Here is a 15,742-nt window from a genome sequence, read left to right as displayed (position 1 = left end):
CTGCTCTCACACCTGTCAACAGTCCCTTTGCCAAAGTCCTTCCAGAAAATCGTGTGCACGTGCCATCTCTTTCCTGCTGTGACAGCTGGGATTGAAAAGGAGACAGGAGAGCAGTGGCCCGTCCAGAGTCCATGCAAGAGGTCCAGAGGGGCCTGTGCAGTCCCTGGGAGGCCCTTCTGAAGGGTAACCAGGTAATTTAAAATGATTTTAAACACAAAGTAACACAATTTATCTCTAAAGGGCCTGGCCAGTGTGGCTCATGGTTGAGCATTGACCTATGAACCAGGAGGTCACGGTTCAATTCCCATGACCCTATAAAGGGAAAACGTTTTTGTTGTCCTTATTAACTTTTATTTGTAGTTGTAGTTTTTAACTTATAAATTTTCAGTACAAATTCAATTGAGAAGAGGGAAGGAGGTGGAAGCAGTGGCGAGGGGAGAGTAAGTAGATCCCTAGTGTAGGTAGAACTGGGGTGGGGGCCAAGGGGGGTCATTGGGGGTTAAACCCATGGGGTCAGGCCGGACCTGGGTTCAGCGACCTCGGCGGTTGGGTGCTGGTTCCAAAAGAATTCAGAGCCCAGATTCCAACTGCAAGAGGACATCACGTATAAAACCACGGACGTGGAAGAGGCAGTTCCCAGGAGAAATGGGCTTAGAAACAAGTCAGAGAGGCAAAGTGAGGCCTTAGACTGAGCTTGGGAGTGAGGAAGCCTGTGGTAATGCCCCTGGGGTGCGGGTGGGGGAGGTGGAGGGGAAGGGGAGGCCTCTGTCCTAAGGGCTTTAAGGGAGGAGAGTCTTAGGGGGTCGGGGAAGAGTCTACAGAACACGCAGCAGCTTTCCAGGCGGCCCTTCCAGGGATGTGGTCTCAGGGATTGATTGGCAGGCGCCAGGGCAGGGTCATTATTCAGTGCAGCTGGTCCTGAGGTTGCTGGTCTGGTTTTGTTGCTTTTCTGGGCCTGGAGTGAATACAAGGGAGGCCTAAATGTTATCTCCAGGGAGGGAAGGTCAGGAGGCCACCCCTAATGACCAGTGATAGGCTAGGCCCTAGGGGGGGGGGGGGTCACCTGGGGAGGTCCCACCCTAAGCGTCCTTTTCTCGGCACCTGGCCCACCCTCCTCATCCTCGCTCTGCTCATGTCTGTCTAACTCCCACCACACTACAGTGTGGGACGTCCACTTTTACTTTAGCTTTGAACGCTCTAGAAAGGCTATCATTGTCTTTTGTACATTAAAAAATAATTTGTTTTTTTCATTTAAAATATATATGACTCTCCCACCTTTACTTCCCTAAACCCACCCTGGGCAGGCAGCAAGCAGTGTGTGAGGGCGTGCACAGCTCCAGGGCCCTCCAGGTATGCAGCACAAGGCCCAGCGCAGGTGACAGGTGTAAGCACAAGGAGCTATGAGCCCAGCTGGGGTGGCTCAGTGGTTGAGCATCGGCCGATGAACCAGGAGGTCAAGGTTCAATTCCCGGTCAGGGCACAGGCCCGGGTTATAGGCTCGATCCCCAGCGTGGGGTGTGCAGGAGGCAGCTGATCAGTGATTCTCTCTCATCATTGATGTTTCCCTCTCTCTCTCTCCCTCTCCCTTTCTCTCTGAAATCAATAATAAAAATATTTCTTAAAAAATAAATAAATAAGGAACTATGAGTATATTTCAAATGTGCCCCTCACCTGCAAAAAAGAAAATACCACTCATTACTGATTCAGCCAAAAGGCTTGTTTCCTCCGGGGTCTTCCCCAGGAGGGGAATAAAACCAACAGATTCTTAGAAAAGGATCAGAAAGAAAGGAAAACCTGGAAAGAAAGAAAAATGCAAAAAGCGATTTGAAAGGGCGGTGGGATGGTGGGCGAACTGTTGTCTCCTGTTTCACTGCCACCACCATCCCCGGCTGCTCTTCAGAGGGTGCGTGTGCGTGTGTGTGCGTGCGCGCGCGTGTGTGAACCTGCGTGTGTGTGAACCTGCGTGTGCGGATGTGGAGGCTGTACAGTTCCACAGTGTGGGGTTTGGGGTGAGTGTGTGTGTGTGTAAGGGAACGTGGATGTGCTGGGTGTGTGTGAGGAGTGCAGGTGGGGAGTGTGCGGCGTGTCGGGTGTAGTCTGGAGTGAGTGTGGACTGAGGAAGCAGGTGTGCGCGCGTGGGTGTGAACCCGTGGAGCGCGCACAGCTGGAGTGTGAGTGAGATGGGGCCTGGAAGGCCTGTGCACCCCCCTTCTGCCCCGCCCCCACCCACCCATCCCCGCCCCTACCTCTCCCCCTCCCCCCCCCCCCCCCCCCGACCTGCGCGCCCCGCCCGGTCTGCGGTGCAGCTGCGGGAGCGCGCGGTGCGGTGCCGGTACCGGTGCCCGGAGGCCGCTGCCTGCGGACCCGGCGGGAGGGCGCCGGCACGGAGCGCGGTCCCGGGTGCGGCCCGGACACCCGGACACTGAGACACGTGCAGGATGTCCTTCAAGGTGAGCGCGGGGTGCGGGGGGTGCGGGCCGGGCCGGCGGGGGAGGGGCGGGGAAGCGCGGGGTTGGGGCGGCTCTCGGCCGTGGCCGGTGGGTCGCCTGGTGCGGGGAGGAGGGGGAGGCCGCGGGGCTGTCGCGGTGGCGGCGGGGCGGGGGGAGCCGGTCCCCGCCTTCCTGCGGCGGCTCCGGTCCGCGTCCTCCCCTCCAGCGCCCGGGGCGCCGCCGCCTTGGGGACCGGTTGGGGCGGAAGCTGGGAGCCCGCCCGGCCCCGAGCCGCGCTTACAGTTGATTGACGTCTCCGCCACCCCCGCATTTTAGGGCGGAAATGACCCTGTTGGAGGTTTTAGTAAAAATAGCAGCTGAGATGCTCCGAGCAGCGGAAAGGGGTCCGGCTCCGCACCCGGGGCTTCCCCGCGCGTCCGCTGAGCCTCAAAGGCCGCGAGAATGCGCTTTCCTGGTTCTTCAAAAACAAACCAACCAACAAAAACAAGAAAACCAAGAAGCATGAGCGTTCAGAGCCGCTCTCAGCTCCGCGTGGGAAGCGAACCCTGCGTCCGGCTCCAGAGCCACGGGCCCGCGTCCTGAGCTGCGAGCGGCTGGTCCGGCAGGTCTCTGGCCACAGGGTGCAGAGCGGCCGGGGGGCGAACAGGAGGGCGTGGGGGTCACCGTGTCGGATGGCCCTGGACCAGAGCGCAGGTGTCCACGGGGGAGGATGGAGGCAAAATGAGTGGCTTCCGGACGTTCAAACCTGCAGAACTCAGCCCCTGATGTACCGCGGAGTTAGGGCCGCACAGCGGTGAGAAGCCGGCCAGGAGGGCAGTGGGCGGAGGGCGAGATGAGGCTCAGCAGGGAGCAGTGTCACTGGTATCGGAACCCACGGGCATGAGTGGGGTACCCAGTGGGTCCGTGTGAAGGTGGAAAATAAGAGGGACTGAGGACACAGTCTTGAAGATCAAGACTTAAGCACGGCCCGGCCGGCGTGGCCCAGTGGTTGAGCGTCAACCTATGAACCAGGAGGTCACGGTTCGATTCCCGGTCAGGGCACAGGCCCAGGTTGTGGGCTCGATCCCCAGTGTGGGGTGAGCAGGAGGCAGCCGATCAGTGACTCTCTCTCGTCATGGGTGTTTCCATCTCTCTCTCTCCCTTCCTCTCTGAAATCAATACAAAATATGTACATTTTTTAAAAAAAAAGAATGAGCAGAATGAGAAGCCCATGGCGGAAACTGAGTGGCCGCCAGCTTGAAGAAACGTCTGATAACGTCCGGAAGACGTGCCAGGATTTAAGCCGAGAATCTCCAGCCGTGGGGAGGGACTCGGAGTTAATACCACAGAGAAAGCCACCACGCTCAGAACTGAAGAGTGGCCACCGAATTTAGTAAGAGAACAGCCACTGGGGCCGCGAGGAGAGCAGCTCCGGTGAAGCGTGGGTGCAGGAGCCGGACTGAAACCGCTTGAAGAGAGAGGGTGGAAGCCATGAGCGAGGAGAACGCTCAAAAAGTCCTGCCAGACACGGTGGCTGCAGAGGCGGCCAGACTTGGCCCAGGGTCTGTTTGCTTGAAAATGGCAGGCGTGTGAACACCTTTCCGTGATGACAGATATTATCTCGACGATAAAAAGACAACCCAATTTTAAAATGGGCAAAGGACAGGAACACACATTTCTCCCGAGAGGGTAGATAATGGCCAGTGAGCCACCGAGAAGATGCTCAGCATTGTTAGTCGCCAGGGAAATGCCGGCCAAAATTACAGTGCGGCCTGGCCGGCGAGCTCAGTGGTTGAGCATCGACCTGTGAACCTGGAGGTCACGGTTCCATTCCTAGTCAAGGCACATGCCAGGTTGCGGGTTCAATCAATAAAAATATGTATTTTTTAAAATCACAGTGAGATACCCCTTCCCACCCCCTAGGATAGTGATGGTGAACCTATGACACGCGTGTCAGAGGTGACACGCGAACTCATTTTTTTTTGGTTGATTTTTCTTTGTGAAATGGCATTTAAATATATAAAGTAAATATCAAAAATATAAGTCTTTGTTTTACTATGGTTGCAAAGATCAAAAAATTTCTATATGTGGCACGGCACCAGAGTTAAGTTAGGGTTTTTCAAAATGCTGACACGCCGAGCTCAAAAGGTTCGCCATCACTGCCCTAGGATGACTAATCAGCAAGACGATGACAGGTGTTGTTGGCAAAGGTGTGGAGAAACGGGAACCCTCATACATGGCTGGTAGGAAGAAGAAAGCACGCAGCCACATTATAAAACAGTCCGGTAGTTCTTCAGAAAGTTAAACATAGAGCTGCCACATGACCCACAATGTCAGTCCTAGATATAAACCCAAGAGAATGAAAACATACGTTCACACCAACACTTACAAATGTTCACAGGATCATGACTCACCAAAGCTCCAAAGTGTGCACAACCCCGAGGTCCACCGACCGGTGATAAGTGAAATGTGCTTTACGTCAGTCAGCGTGGCTGCCGTACAGGGAGTCCCATAGCTCACCCTGCCGGAGGCCGGAGGCCCAGGACCCCGCTGCTGGCGGCCACGGTGGGGCCAGCCTGCTTCCTGGCTTGCTCGCTGCGTCCTCCCACGGGAGAGGGGACGCTCATGTCTTTTAAGGGCACTAACCCTGTCCTGGGCTCTCCCGCCAGGGCCCGGTCTAACCTGAATTACCTGCAAAGGCCCCACCTCACAATGCATCGCATGGGGGTTAGGGTTTGGGGAGGGGGGGCACACACATTCAGTCCGGAAGATGGTCTGGCCGGACAGTGGAGTCACTCACCCGTCAAAACACTGAACTACCGCCCGGCCGGTGTGGCTCAGTGGTTGAGCGTCGACCTATGAACCAGGAGGTCTCTGTGACTCCCGGTCAGGTCAGGGCACAGGCACGGGTTGTGGGCGCGATTCCCAGTGGGGAGTGTGCAGGAGGCAGCCGATCGATCCATGATTCTCTGTCATCACTGATTGATGTTACTGTCTCTCCCTGTCCCTTTCTCTTTCTGAAATCAATAAAAAAGCGCATTAAAGTGTTCATTTCAGTTTTAGTATATTCACAGAGCTGTGCCACCATCAGCACAATTAATTTTAGGATGTTTTCACTGCCCGGAAAAGAAGTCGCACACCCAGTAGTAGACACACTCTGTTCCCCTGCACTTCCCGGCTTTAGATTCTGCTCATCTGCTCCCAATCCCTATAGATTCTCCTGTTCTGGTCACATATGTTGTAAACAGACTCACCACGGTCTAGAGCTCTGATCTGGGGATGCTGGAGTGACATCAACCCCCTCTGAGCGGGAGGCCAGGGGCAGATCCCCCTTTCCTCCTCCGATGCCTCCCACAAAGCGAAACAGAGCTGACAGCAGAGGGTGTAGCTCAGTGGTCGGCAAACTCATTAGTCAACAGAGCCACATATCAACAGGACAATGATTGAAATTTCTTTTGGGAGCCAAATTTTTAAAACTTAAACTATACAGGTAGGTACACTGTTATTAACTTAATGAGGGTGCTCCTCAGGCTTAGGAAGAGCCACCCTCAAGGGGCCAAAGAGCCGCATGTGGCTCGCGAGCCGCAGTTTGCCGACCACCGGGTGTAGCTTCTTCACAGTCTATTGGACACTCTGAACCTTTCGAGCACTTCGCACGGAGTGGGCAGTGCGTTAGGGTGGCCGGTCACGTGTGCCACGCGTCCTCCCGCACAGGCTCCTGGTCCTGCGTCGTGTCCTGAGTGATGTGGCCTCTGTCGTACGTGATGGAACAAAGCTCACGTCCTCCTGATTGACCTAATAGGACACAACGGAATCCACATGTTCTAACCCTTTTAAACAGCAGCTTAAAGCTCTTGGCTTTTCCTCGGATTCCAGCTCTGCCCCAAACACTTCCCCTCCGTGTCTCCTCTCCTCCTTCCCGTGTTTAGCTCCTGGCGGTGCGCTGATGAGCCGTGCGCGAGCCCGAATCCTGGCAGTGAGTGAGGGGGAGGGAGGGCTTACGGCACACGGAGGTCTGTGCTCGGCTTTCCTCACAGGGCGATGAGATACGAGACCTCGGACTCGCCTCGAGCAGCCGTGGGTTCGAATCCTGCCTGTTGCTTCCTAGCGGCACGGCCTCGAGTCATCCCCGTGGGCCTCGGTGTGCTCGTCATTAACATGCGGGCAGTCACCGCACACTCGATGGGGCTGCCGGGAAGTAGGGGTCAGAGCAGGAGAGCGCCTGGCACACGGCTGACAGGGGCGAGGGCTCGGCGTGGTGGTCGGTGCTGTTCCTCATCACGCGGCCGCAACGGGCCTGGGAGGCCCTGGGAGGCCCTGGCCCTGTGGGGTGAGGACCAGGCTCCGCGGTCGCACGCGGTTTCGGTGCCGCATGGTCACACCATCGTCCCCGTGGGAGGGGAAGGGCTTGCCGTCCACGCCCAGCGCTGATGGTGTGGTCCGTGTTGTGCTGGGGTTTGTATGAACCCAGGAAACGTGAGCATTGACCCCAAGAAAAGGGAGGTCGGGCCTTTGCCTCTCGGCAGAAGAGGAGCCGGAAGGGGGCAGGAAGGAGGCCGGGGTCCGTGCTGCCCGCTCCTCGCTGTCCCAGGAGAGCTCCCCGGCGGGCGGCGACAGTGCGATGGGAACAGGCAGCGCCAGCTCCAACCGCTGCGGCCGAGCCGCCTTTCGTCTCCCGCTTCCCTGGTCCGCGCCCTAGGAGGGGGGATGCTCCCACTCTCTGAGCTGTGGTGAGGCTCACGCGGGCGCGGGATGCAGGCCATGCCCCACGGCGGGCAGGACAGGCCTCGGCGTTCGCTCGGGGTTCCACCTCAATGCCCCCGGGCCCTGAAGCAGCTGTTCAAGCTGAACTCACCATCGCTCCTGAAACCCGCCCCTCATCGCATCCCCGATGTCCAGGAGTGGCCGGGCGCAGTCCGTCTCCATCGGTGGGTCAGGCGGCCGGCGGGAGGGCGGCGGGCGGTCACCGGGTGTTTGTGTATCTCACGTCCGAAGGGGTCGCACAGGCGCCTCTCCCTCCGCTCCTACAGCCGCAGACCAAGTCGGCGTAGCTCCTGTCGTCTCCGGTCGGTCTCCTGCCGCCCGCTGTGGCTGTCTCCGCTCGGCCCGTCAGCTCGGCCCCGGCCGTGCCGCAGCCTCCTTGCCCCGGCGGACACGGACCTCACCCGGCCCCTGAGACAGCGAGGAGCGGGCAGCAGGGCCCGGTGGCCTCCTCCCTCCGTCCCGGGCCCTTCTCCTGGGGCTGCCATGGGGCCTTCCTGCTACACAGAGCGGATGGTTGGATGGCTCGCCCACCTCCAGGCCCCTCCTCGCTGCCCCTGCCCCCAGGGTGGAGTGCAGACGCCATCAGCCGGGCCCAGCGGACCCTCAGGACGTGGCCTGCCCGTCTCCTCACACCCTCCACTCCGGCCCTGCCAGGCGGAGAGGGGCCGGGTGCCGGGAGCGGCAGCATCTCCTCGCACCCTGTCCTGTCTGCGGGGCCCCTGCTCACCGCCAACACCCTCCCAAGAGCTCCTCTCTCTGAGGCCGTCCTGCCGCCGCCTCCAGTGGAACCGACCATCCTCTGCTCTCCCGCGGGGCCTGCTCTCCCACCCCGGCCCCTAACGGACACTCTCCCATGGCTGCTTTCCCCCCGGGGCCGGGAGGCCGTCTGTGAGCGGAATCAGCGGCTCCCACCTCTGGTCCCAGCCCCTGGCCAGGGCCAACATCCCTAGCACCGCTGGTGACCAGTAAATTAGCCCGGACGAGTGTTTTTCTTAACTCATTGTTTTAAAATACATTCTTACTGATTTTGGAGAGGAAGGGAGGGGGGAGGAAGAGAGCACGGTCCTGTGTGTTATCTGTCCAGTCCTCTGGCCGCACCGGAAGGAGGTGCTGTTGTCAGGACCCCGTGCCATGAAAAGGGCGTTGTTCGTGGCTCACGGTCCACGGCAGACCGGCCTTGCTCTCGCCTCACCCGGCTCATAACCGCTCTAACGCGGGCACCGCCGGGGGCAGGAGCCACGGCCCTGGGTGTGGACGCCACCCTGCGTTTGGCTGCAAACGCCGGGACGGTAACATGTGCGCCTTCGGGGAAGGAATTGTTCACCTGGAATTTGAGGTGAGTTTTTCCTCCTCGTGGAGCCAGGAAACTATTCGGAGTATGTTTGTAATCTTATCGCTCGCCGCTCTGCCTGGCTCTCATCCAGGAATGCACGAGGGCCCTCAGCGGTGTGTGCGGAAGGTTCTGGAATGAAGTCCTCACACACCACCGCTGTCGCTGTCGCTGTGCTTCCATGACACGGCCCAGGCGTAGCTGCATTGCTTGTGGTTGCTCTCTTAGCGAAGGCCTCTACCTTAGTGAAGGTCTCTAACCTAGCGAAGGTGCATTAGGTGCGTAGGTGTTGTACTGAGTACCTTCTCCATCTACTTACAAGACGTCGCGTCAGAGGCCTTTAGGGCCGGGTGGTGCGGGAAGCCAACCCAAAACACCTCTCTGTGAAACAGTTTGGAGACCAGACGCTTCTCTGAGATCAGCACATTCTTCATTTAGTGCCAGTACTCTGAGTTAAGTTTGCCTGTTGATTCTAACTTTGTAAAGAAAACGGGAGAGACGTCCGGCCGGCGTGGCTCAGTGGTGAGCGTCGACCTGTGAACCAGGAGGTCACGGTTCCGTTCCCGGTCAGGGCACAGGCCCGGGCTGTGGGCTGGATCCCCAGTGGGGGGGCGTGCAGGAGGCAGCCGGTCCATGATGCTCTCTCATCACTGATGTTTCTCTCTCCCTCCCTCTCTCTTCCTCTCTGAAATCAATAAGAATATATTGGGGGTGAGGGGGAGGAGGAAAAAGGGAAGGAAAGGAGCCTCCGTAAGCATTTTTGATGTGTTGGGCCTGCAGGTAACCAGCACCGTTTAAACCTTAGCTTAGACGACAGGACAGGGCATGTGGCCTCCGTCTACGCCAGAGGAGCCGAGACCCATCGGGCCAGGCCGTGTCCTAGTGCAGGCTGGGCTAGAGGCCGTGGTGGTCGTCCCAGCCTGCCCTCTGCCCTCTGCCCTCTGCCCTCTGCCCTCTCCCCCAGGCCCCCCTCACACACACCCCATTCTCTCCACACCCACGTCCCTGCGTTAGGGGAGGAGGCTGCACCGCAGTCGGCTCTACCCTCTCCTCTGGGGACCGTTCTCCAGCTCTCCCTCCCGTAGGCCCGGCTCCAACGTTAACTTTGCAACTTTATTCTTTATTTATTTATTTAATATACTAGAGGCCCGGTGCACAAAAATTTGTGCACTCAGGGGGGAGGGGGGGTCCCTCAGCCCGGCCTGTGCCCTCTCACAGTCTGGGACCCCTTGGGAGATAACGACCTGCTGGCTTAGGCCTGCTCCCGGGTGGCAGAGGGCAGGCCCAATCCCTAGGTGCAGCCCCTGGTCGGGCTCAGAGCAGGGCCGATTGGGGAGTTGGGGCACCGCCCCCTGTCATGCACAGAGCAGGGCAGATTGGGAGGTTGCGATGCCACCCTCAGTCACGCTCAGGGTAGGGCCGATTCGGGGGTTGGGGCACCGTCCCCTGTCACACTCAAGGCAGGGCCGATGGGGAGGTTATAGCTCTACCCCGTCACACACAGAGCAGGGCCCGTGGGGGGGGAGGGGTTAGGGAGCTCCCCCCTATCAGGCACAGAGCAGGGCTGCTCAGGGGGTTGGGGCCCCGCCCCCTGTCACACACAGAGCCGCAGGGCGATCAGGGGGTTTGGGCGCTGCCCCCTGTCACACTGATCCCGGTGCCGGGAGGCATATTACCCTTTTACTATACAGGGTAGAGGCCTGGTGCATGGGTGGGGCTGGCTGGTTTGCCCTGAAGGGTGTCCTGGATCAGGGTGGGGGTCCCCACTGGGGTGCCTGGCCAGTCCGGGTGAGGGGCTGAGGGCTGTTTTCAGGCTGGGAGTGACTGAAGTTCCCAACCGCTCCTTTTTTTCTTTTTTATTCTGGGCCAGCTTTACCTTGAGGCTTGGCTCCAGCTCTTAGGCCTCCGCGGCTGAAAGTAGGTTTCTGTCCTTTGCTTACAATGTTGCGAATCTGCTGGCTGAAGTCCGGCGGTATTTGTTACAATGTTTCTTAAACTACCCGCTCAGAGGCTGCAGGCCGCAGGCGGGGAACGTTGGTTTCCTCCATCACTGAGGCAAGCAAGCCTCATGTTAGTTTCAAGCTGCCTGGCTGCCGGCCGCCATCTTGGCTGACAGTTAATTTGCATATCGCCCTGATTAGCCAATGAAAAGGGTAGCGGTCGTACGCCAATTACCACGTTTCTCTTTTATTAGTGTAGATTTGTATTGATTTCAGAGAGGAAGGGAGAGGGAGGGAGAGAGAGAAACATCAATGAGAGAGAGAATCATGGTTCGGCTGCCTCCTGCACGCCCCCCACTGGGGATGGAGCCCACAACCCGGGCCTGTGCCCTGACCGGGAATCGAACTCTGACCTCCTGGTTCATAGGTCGATGCTCACCACTGAGCCACGCCAGCCGGGCAACTTGGCAACGTTAAACCAGCCCAGCGTGAAGGACCCACGAGGACACGTAGGCGTTTTCTGCCCAGAGCTCCTGGGTCTCAACTGGAACCTCCGCAGCGTCTGGCTAAAGCCAAGAACAGCGGGTGGCGAGAAAGTGAGGCTCCGTTCAGACCGGGGGGTGGGTGGAAGCTGTTGGGAGGGTAGAGAGGGGCTGCTGACCCCCGGAGGTCAGACCGGGAGTGGTTTTTCTCTGCTGAGAGAGAAGAGAGATTTGGGGACATTTCAGGGAGGAAATCGCATTCAAAGAACTTTGGCCTTGCAGGACGGGGCAGGACTCACTTCAAGCAAAAAGGAAACGGGAACAAAGACACAGGCAGGAAAGCGAGGGCCCTGGTGGGAAAGGGTATGATGGTGCTGTGTTGTCAACAACTCGCGCCTCGTAAACAGCCCGGCCCCACATCGGCCATAAAACAGCATTCCAGCCCGGCCGGCCTGGCCCAGTGGTTGAGTGTCGACCTGTGAACCAGGAGGTTTCGGCTCGATTCCCGGTCAGGGCACATGCCCGGTGGCGGGCTTGATCCTCAGCAGAGGGCGAGCAGGAGGCAGCCGATCAGTGATTCTCTCTCATCACTGATGATTCTCTCTCTCTCCCCCTCTCCCTTCCTCTTGGAAATCAATGAAAACATATTTTAGAAAACAAAGCAGTGTGTTCCGTACCAAGTGTATTAGAGCAAAGGCTGCGACACGTCTGGGAATGTGTGTTTGTAGACGTGGTCACGGTGCCCGTGTTGATTTTCGATCCTGTTTCCTCTGATTCTGCAGAAGGAGACGCCGCTGGCCAACGCCGCGTTCTGGGCCGCGAGGAGGGGAAGCCTGGCTCTGCTCCGGCTGCTGCTCACCAGCGGCCGCGTGGACGTGGACTGCAGGGACAGTGTACGCAGGCCCCCCGGTCACGCGTGCCCCGGGTGCGCCGGGCCCCCGCGGGCAGGAGAGCACCTCCGACACGTTTCCCTCCCGGGGCTTGGCTACCGCTCACGCGTGTGCTCGCTTTATCCGTGTCCAAAGCCCGGGGTGGGCGGGGGGCGGGGGGGGGGGGGACGGCGGAGAACTGCACTGGGGCACAGTCACAGGCTAACACAGGAGGCTGCGTGGGGGGCACTGCCCGGGGTCAGATCAGCAGATCCTGGAAGGGACGGCGAGTGTCAGAATTCAAACCAGCTGCTCCCAGGGAGGACGAGCCGATGGAGAGCAGACGGGCTGCCATGGGCCTGGGGGTGTTCTCTGTTACCTTTGCAAACGCCAACACGCTAATTGGCAATTAAGGGAACTAAGAATAGACACTGGCACTGGCGGGCATCCCAGGCCGAGGCCGCCCCTCCCTCCCCAGAGGGACTTCACATCTGGGGCAAGTCGGACCTAAATGAGGGAGAGAGATGTTTTGATTTTCGGATCTAAATAAAAATGTTTCTCAAAGGAGCCTTATTGTTTTCCTGAAAACAGGATGTGCCATTTCCGCTGTGATGGCACACATCTGGGCATGGGGGTCAGCCCCAGCTCCAGGGAGATGCCGTGCGGGCTCCGTCCCCCTGGGGGCATCCGTGCAGGGATCTGGGGTCCATCCATGCTCTCCAGCCTCCCAGTGCCCAGCCTCTGAGCCGTGTGTGGCCCCAGGGGACCACTTCCTGTTGGGTTTGGCCGCTGGGAGCTTTGGCAGGCGTCCGAGGTGGGAAGGACAGGGATGTGGGGGAGCCCAGTGCTCCCCCCTCACTGCTCTGTCTGGCGGCGGCAGCTGGGAGCCCCCTGGGCCTCGTGCCTTCAGGCCTGGGCTGGCGTGGACCGCACTGCCCGCTCCCGGTGCCAGGCTGCTCCTCAGTGCCCCCCCAACCCCCCCCATCCCCGCCTGCCTGCCCCCCAGGGCACAGCCTCGCAGTTGGTCTTTGTGAAACTTCCTCCCATTGTCCCAGTTGGAATGGACCCTCTGTTCCTGGCCAGGCCCCAGGTGGTGGTTCAGGTCACAATTTCAAGCCGTTGGAAGCAACATGGAATTAAACTGCAAAAGTCTAATGGGATGGGAGGCATCTGTGTCAGAGGCACCTCCAGGCCTGAATCTGGAAGCCGGGAGAGACCTCGGTGCCTGTCCCACGCATGTTAGAGACCTCGATGCCCGTCCCACGCATGTGAGAGACCTCGGTGCCCGTCCCACGCATGTGAGAGACCTCGGTGCCCGTCCCACGCATGTGAGAGACCTCGGTGCCCGTCCCACGCATGTGAGAGACCTCGGTGCCCGTCCCACGCATGTGAGAGACCTCGGTGCCCGTCCCACGCATGTGAGAGACCTCGATGCCCGTCCCACGCATGTGAGAGACCTCGGTGCCCGTCCCACGCATGTGAGAGACCTCGGTGCCCGTCCCACGCATGTGAGAGACCTCGGTGCCCGTCCCACGCATGTGCATGTTAAAGATGAGGTGAAACCCGCAATCGCAGGCACCTGCCCCTTAACATTGGTTCATGACAAAGGTCGACTTGGACTCAGGGCCTGACTCTTCTAGTCTCTCATCTCATCACAGTGCCTGTCCTCCCGCCCTAAACCGTGTGAAGGTCAAGACTCAGCCCAGAAAACCAGCTGGGACCTTTAACCCATTTTCGCATGAATCGCACTGTTCGGCTGAGGACTCTATTATGGACCTAACATGAGGCCATTGCATGAGGCCATTGCTGCTGCTTTCAGATGCAGGAACCATGGCTCAGTGGGGACTGCGTTTCTGACGATGATGGAAGGAGTCCGTTTTTAACACTAGATTGCCCAAGGAAGTCATTTTGACTGCTTTGTAATTTCAATTAGAAAAACAATTATGTATATAAGGAACAATGTCTTAGAATTTTGTGACTTTTTGTACAACATATAAATGCGTTTATTAATAATTGTAGTTACCTCCCCCTCCTTCATTTCCGGTATATATATATATGTGTTATACCTATATTGCCCAAAAGCAGTCATTTTGACTGCTTGGGGAAATTATGACTCTTATTATTGAATTGAGTAAATTTCTTATATGACCAGGTCGGCTCTGTATTGAAATAACAGTTTTCATTTTTTTTCGATTACCGTCACATGATAACATACAAGTACATGATAAATTGTCGATACTTGATAAGTTGCAGTTGCTCAATAAGCTAAACTAGTACTTGTTATTCGAATCTTTATGCAGTGATACTTGTTCTAATAAGTTGTTTATTGTATTTCTTTTGCGCCCTAAATTCATGAGAGAAATGCCGATTCGAAGTGAGTTATTGGAAAAGCTAAGGAACATGAGTGAAGAGTGCTCCGGTATTATTCTTTCACATGCAGTCATTGTGACTGCTTCTGGGCAATATAGGTATACGCTAAATTTCCGTCTTTCTAGTGTTAACTGAAAATTCCAGCCTCGGCAATGGCCACGTGGCTTTCCCCGCCGAGTCTGCCGTGTGAGATGCTCCGAGACAGGCTGTCACTGCGGGGCGAGCTCGGAGGTGCCCGGGTGGGGCTGGCCAGGACCCTTCGCACGCCGTGGCCTAACGCTCACTGTCTCCTCCCCCAGTGCGGCACCTCGCTCCTCATGGTCGCCTCCTACGCGGGCCACATCGACTGCGTGCGGGAGCTCGTGCTCCAGGGCGCGGACATCAACCTCCAGAGAGAGGTAGGTCAGGTTTGGCACGTGAATGAGAATGACGCCCGGCCCGTGTGGTTCAGTGGTTGGGCATTAACACAGCCAGTCCGCGAAACCCTTTGAAAACACGGTTTGCTGGGGGTGGCTGAGAGGCTAGCGCAGCCGTGGGCAAACTACGGCCCGCGGGCCGTTTGAAATGAATAAAACTAAAAAAAAAGAGACCGTACCCTTTTATGTAATGATGTTTACTTTGAATTTATATTAGTTCACACAAACGCTCCACCCATGCTTTTGTCCCGGCCTCCGGTCCAGTTTAAGAACCCATTGTGGCCCTCGAGTCAAACAGTTTGCCCACCCCTGGCAGCGGGTAAGCCTCTTTAAGAACAGGTTGGTGACGTCCTTCTAAAAACATAACGATCTCTATGAAAATGGTGTGAACTCCAGCATCTCATCCCACGGGAAGAGGGGCGGTCTGACTGAAGCTGGGGACGACGTGCTTGCATGTTTGAGGGATGTGGTTAGAGGTCCGGCTGCCTGGCGGCAACGCGTGCCTGAGAAGACGTGTTCAGCTGACGTCCAGCAGTGTCAGCCTGTCACCTGAGTCATTCTTTTTTTAGATGTTTTTATTGATTTTTAAACTATTTTTTTAATTGTGTAATTGATTTCAGAAAGGAAGGGGGAGAGAGAGAGAAACATCAATCGGCTGCCTCCTGCACGCCCCCCACTGGGGATCGAGCCAGCAACCCGGGCCTGTGCCCCGACCGGGAAATGAACCGTGACCTCCTGGTTCATAGGTGACGCTCACCACTGATCCACACCGGCCGGGCAAGAGTATCTTTAAATGAAAGCTGCCCACATCCATGGGAGGGTCATTTTGCTCAGATTACACAGTGATTTGGGTCCCAGTCTTCGAGTAGGTTTATAGAAATACCTGTGAAGAAAGGATGCTGAAAATTGTGTCTCAAATTGTCATGGATAAGTTTAAAATTGGAACCAGGCTGTTTCTTGTTAACACGTCCTGTGTGGGGAGACACTTGTAGCCATCGGCGTGGATTATGGGCACGGAGAGCTTTCTGCCCTGGGGCGATGCATGTTGTAACCAGACCACTGCCCGTGTTCCCGTGTGGACGAAGGCCGGCGTTCCCCAGACCACTGCCCGTGTTCCCGTGTGGACGAAGGCCGGCGTTCCC

The 15,742-nt window shown here is 57.5% G+C and overlaps 1 protein-coding gene across 2 annotated transcripts in view; it reads left to right on the top strand.

The window, feature by feature from the left end:
* Nucleotides 1–2,313: 2,313 nt before the first annotated feature.
* ANKRD29 (ankyrin repeat domain 29) overlaps nt 2,314–15,742 on the top strand; it is a 31,385-nt gene continuing 17,956 nt past the window's right edge. The window contains exons 1-3 of one of the 2 annotated variants that reach the window (XM_036323529.1): nt 2,314–2,450; nt 11,728–11,838; nt 14,484–14,582. In XM_036323529.1, coding sequence (XP_036179422.1) covers nt 2,439–2,450; nt 11,728–11,838; nt 14,484–14,582 — 222 coding nt within the window. In that variant the 5' untranslated portion in view covers nt 2,314–2,438. Of the gene's footprint in view, nt 2,451–8,249; nt 8,530–11,727; nt 11,839–14,483; nt 14,583–15,742 lie in introns of those variants that run through there. The other variant, XM_036323528.1, reaches the window with a different exon arrangement.

This window comes from Myotis myotis, unplaced genomic scaffold (genome assembly GCF_014108235.1).
Source record: "Myotis myotis isolate mMyoMyo1 unplaced genomic scaffold, mMyoMyo1.p scaffold_m19_p_9, whole genome shotgun sequence".
Lineage (NCBI taxonomy): Eukaryota > Metazoa > Chordata > Mammalia > Chiroptera > Vespertilionidae > Myotis > Myotis myotis.
This window is presented reverse-complemented; position numbering and strand designations above follow the sequence as displayed.